The following is a 5,239-nucleotide window of genomic DNA, read 5'->3' as shown; positions in this document are numbered from 1 at the left end:
TTTTTGTTTGTTTCCCTTGAAGCCAGTAGATTCAGTTCCAACTCAAGCAATTCCAAACCCAGTTGCATAGAGATTGAAAGGAAAGCACATGTTGAATTCAAAAAAGGTCTCACAGATCCTTCTGGTCTACTCTCTTCTTCTTGGGTAGGCATTGATTGTTGTACGTGGATGGGCGTAGGTTGCAGCAACCAGACTGTCAATGTTGTAGCGCTGGACCTAAGCATGAATGATTTCCAAGGGATTGCAATCCCTAACTTCTTAGGTTCACTTTAAAAGTTGAGCTACCTCGATCTCTCTAATGCATCTTTTGGTGGAATGATTCCTCCTCATCTTGGAAACCTATCAAATTTGCGCCACCTTGATCTCCTTGGGCTTTCAAGTTGGGTTTCCGATTTAAACTGGCTTGTTGGTCTGTCTTCTCTAAAATATCTTAATCTTGGAAATGTGAATCTCACTTTGGCAAGTACTAATTGGCTGCAAGCTCTTAATATGCTTCCTTCTCTGTCGGAATTGAGATTGCGAGGTTGTGAACTTCACAACTTGCCTCACTCGGTACCAAACATCAATTTCACTTCCCTTTCCGTCCTTGATATCTCTGATAACAATTTCAACTCTTCAATACCTCAATGGTTGTTTAATATAAGTTCCCTTTTGGATCTATATCTTTCTAGTAGTTATATGAAGACCTCTGTTTCTGATATCCCATGGGGAAACCTCTGCAACTTGAGAACTTTAGATTTATTCGAAAATCAAGTTAACGGAGACATAAGTGAACTTATAAGGGGTTTGGTTGAATGCAGCAACAGTAGCATAGAAGATTTATGGTTAGGAAGTAACCAAGTGAGTGGACAGTTGCCAGACTATTCACTAGCGTGCCTTCAGAACTTAAGATACTTTCTACTTTTTAATAACTTAATCTCAGGCCCAATCCCAGCATCAATTGGAAGGTTGTCGAAATTGGAGATGTTAGACCTCTCTTTTAATCAAATGAATGGGTCCATACCAGATGGCGTCGGAAAACTTGCAAACTTAAACTTCTTGTTACTTGATAACAATCACTGGGAAGGTGCTTTCTCCCAAAATCAATTGCAAGGCCTCACAAAATTGCAGAGTTTCAGAATATCATCGTCGAACAAAAGTTTAATCTTCAATATGAGCCGCGAATGGGTTCCTCCTTTTTGTTAGGGAAAATCGATGTGATTCCCCACAAGTAAATCAATCAATGGGAATAAAAACTAATGCGGAAAAAATTAAATCAAAGGCAACACAAGAATTTTACGTGGTTCCCTCAATGTGAGGTACGTCCACGGGATCGAAATCCGATTCCACTATCAACCAAATAAGTTCCAAACGATTACAAACGAGACACTAATGGTCTCACAAAACCACCCTTAGGTGAATTCCAAATAATCACAAATAAACAAAGAGGAAAGACCTCACCAAATAGAAGAACCAAAATCTTCTGAACCAAAGTTGAAGAAGATCCAAAATAATAACCCAAACCAGCTTTACCAAAGCTCCCAAACAAAGATGCACCAACTTGAATATACACCCAAGAATGAAAGGAACCAAGTACATCAATGTTGTTGTAGCTTCATTCAACTTCGGGAAAAACCAAATTAATCATCACGATTTGCTGCCTTCGGAAAACTAAATAAGGAGGCAGCCCTCTGTCCTTTTTTTCTCTTAGGAAAAATAATACACCAACAAAATTGTGAATCTAGGGTTTTGTAATCAAACCCTAATTATATCCAAATTGAATTGGGTCTCCTCAAATATAATATATAAAAATACATTATACTAAACCAAGCCAAATTAAAACTCTTTTAATAAATCAATTGGGTCCCACACTCCAATAAGGGGGTATACCCAACACTTTTAGCCTAACAGAAATCACAGTCCGGAACTGTCGATTGGGTCCCAGATTTCCAGCATGGCTAAGTAATCAAAAACAACTTTCTTATATAAGGCTCACAAACGTTGCCATTTCAGAAACAATACCTTATTGGCTTTGGGAGTTATCTCCACAGATTTTTTGGTTAGATCTTTCTGGTAATTGGATACATGGAGTGCTTCCCAATTCATTGGTATTTTCTAGAGCATATCTAGTGGATTTAAGTTTCAATTGCTTGGAGGGTTCACTCCCAGTTTCGCCTAATGTGTCACATCTCCTCTTGGCAAACAATTTATTTTCAGGATCAATTCCCATGAACATCGACCAAATGATGCTGTCATTGGAAGTTCTTGATTTATCTGGGAACTTCCTAAATGGTAGCATCCCATTGTCCGTAGGTAGGATGGAACATCTAGCAATGCTTTATCTATCAAACAACTATTTATCTGGAAAAATCCATGATCAATGGAGGGATTTACCAAGTCTTGGAATCATAGATTTATCCAGAAACAATTTACATGGTGAGATTCCAAGTTCAATTTGCTCACTACCAGCACTTTTTTGGTTAAAATTAAGCAGCAACAATCTTTCAGGGGAACTCTCTTTTGCATTCCAGAACTGCAAAGGCTTGACGATGCTTGATCTTGGAGAAAATCGATTCTACGGGAACATACCCAAATACATTGGAAAAGACTTCTTATCACTATCAGAACTGCGCATACGAGCTAACATGTTCAGTGGAGATATTCCTGAACAACTATGCTCTCTTTCTCACCTCCACATCCTAGACCTCGCTCTTAATAATTTATCAGGATCCATTCCATCATGCTTGGGAAAATTGGGTGCTCTGAATTCGTTGATATCATATAGCCCATATAAACCCTCTAGGAGTGACCTGTATGGTCCACAAATGCAAATGCAAATGCAAATGGAAACGGAAATGGAATTGGAAATGGAAATGAAAAAGGAAATGGAATTGGTTATGAAAGGAAGACAATTGATATATACCTTGACTCTTGAGTTGGTAAATATCATTGACTTATCGAGCAACAATCTTCAAGGAGAGATCCCAGAACTAATAACAAATCTCTCAACCTTGGGTACCTTAAATTTATCCCACAACCGACTGACAGGGAAAATACCAGAGAAGATTGGAAGCTTACAACGGCTAGAAACACTTGACCTCTCATGCAACCACCTTTCAGATCCAATTCCTCTAACTATGTCCTCTATGACCTCACTAAACTCTTTGAATTTGTCATTTAATAATTTGTCTGGTCCAATTCCCTCCGTCAACCAGTTCCTAACCTTCAATGATCCTTCTATTTACGAGGGTAACCCAGAACTTTGTGGGCCTCCATTGTCAACCAAGTGTCTGATGCCTAATGATAGAGATGCCGATGGAAACCAACATGTTAAGACTCTCAAAGATGAAGATGAGAACGAAAACCTGGGCTTCTACCTTGGCATGGCATTGGGGTTTGTGGTGGGGTTTTGGGCTGTTTGTGGTAGTTTGGTGTTAAAGAAGTCTTGGAGATGTGCCTATTTTGGGTGTGTTGATAAAATGAAAGATTGGCTTTTCGTTGATATGATGATGAACTTGAACCGCTTAAGAAGAATGATGGGAGCAGAACACAACTGAAGGCCCATGTGGGTAATTACGTAAAGGTACTCAACTATTTTAGTCTTATTTTTCAATTTCTTCACATAGTGACAAAATTCAAGTTTTTTTTTTTTTTTTTGTTTGAACATGAGTCACTTTTAAATCTAATAATAAGGACGACTTTGTTCCTCAAGTAATATGCATCCTTCAACATCTTAGAAAGGGAAATTATAGTCCAGTGAGTTTTAAAAAAAAAATTACAGACACATACAAAAGTTTAGAATTTTAATTATTAATATTTATGTAGTTTACAATTGATGTGTAAATTCTTTTCTTTTCTTTTCTTTCTTTCTTTTTTTTTTTTTTTTTTTTTTTTTTTTTGTTTACACTGAATCATTATTTCCTTGTTTAAAAACTTTTCAAGATTTTACATCAACAGAAACCATTAGATAAGTTTTAAAAAAAAATGCAACACAACACCATTACATTAGTTTTATACCAAAAGCATTTGATTGTAAATCATATTTCCAAAACTCAAGTGGTTAATGTTTTCTAAAGTTGATTTTAAAGTTTAACACGGTGTTTTGAAAACTCGACTTTAAAAGTTTTTTATAGTAAAATTATTTAAAAACACGACCTTATTAAAAAGTCATGTTTTAAAAACACAATTTTAAAGTTGAAGCCGTGTAATCAACCCACACTTTCCACACACAAAAAAAAAAAAACTCTTTCTCAACGAATACATTGAAATGGACTTTGATTAAAAAAAAATCACACAAATACATTTCGGGTTTTTTTGCATCCTTGGTGTAGACTGATGAAGTAAAAATTCGTCCTTTGCTGCACAAATGAAGTAAGATCATAAATCTCCCCCATTCTTTGTGCAAAATATTGGTAAATCAACATAATGTATCAATCACTTTGATACTTTGCATGAGAAATGGCGACTTATTTTTTTTTAAAAAATCCAAAATTCTGACTTTTTACAGATATGATGATTCAAAAAGGGAACTTCGAACAAGGACACAAATGAATAGCTTGGTTTGCCTTCCCACCACGGTCAACATGGCTTAGATTTTTCTTCATGTTTCTCAGGTTTCAAAACTCTGGCTATATTTGTTTTCCATTAATGATGTTTGTAATAAAGACTGTGTTATTTTATTGCTATTAGTGATAAGAACAACTACTAAACTTATCCTAGCCAAAAGCCAAGAAAGGTATGTCGTAGTAATATTATACAAAAAAAAAAAAATATAGGGAAAAAAAAATTGAAGTTTGATCCTTGCAACAAAATAAATTTTGAATTTTTTATTTTGTTAATTTAACTCGTAATCTTTTGATTTATTATGAATCTAAATCATTTTTTATTTTCGTTAAGTAAAACTGACAAAAAACTAGTATTTTAGCCATTAAACTCAATGTCAGTGTACAAAAAATGTTTAAAATATTATTTTCATTGAGTTTGATGATTAAAATAACTATTTTTCTATCGATTTTCTTTAACGAAAATAGACATGGTTTAGATTGAAAATAAATTGAAATATTAGAATTTAAAATGACAAAATTAAAACTTTAGAATTTATTTTGTTATAAGAATCAAACTTCAAAAACATCAAGTGCAGAATTTATTTTGTATCTACTAAGCTTGCTAACTGAGTATGCTATATTTGGCCTTGTACAACTCATCAAATACATCAAACTCCCAATGACTCGAGAATATTCTAACTCAGAGACACTCTCAC

At 34.9% G+C, this 5,239-nt stretch overlaps 1 protein-coding gene across 1 annotated transcript; it reads left to right on the top strand.

The window, feature by feature from the left end:
• The first annotated feature begins 315 nt into the window (after positions 1 to 315).
• On the top strand, positions 316 to 3,536 carry LOC145797806 (uncharacterized). The gene is made up of 2 exons (XM_082885230.1): positions 316 to 1,066; positions 2,044 to 3,536. Exons 1-2 carry the CDS (start codon positions 316 to 318, stop codon positions 3,534 to 3,536), a joined length of 2,244 nt encoding a protein of 747 aa, XP_082741356.1.
• The last annotated feature ends 1,703 nt before the right edge of the window (positions 3,537 to 5,239 follow it).

Source organism: Camellia sinensis, chromosome 8 (genome assembly GCF_055761805.1).
Source record: "Camellia sinensis isolate YWXY chromosome 8, ASM5576180v1, whole genome shotgun sequence".
NCBI lineage: Eukaryota > Viridiplantae > Streptophyta > Magnoliopsida > Ericales > Theaceae > Camellia > Camellia sinensis.
The sequence above is the reverse complement of the archived record's forward strand: the minus strand, read 5'-3'. Positions and strand labels throughout refer to the sequence as shown.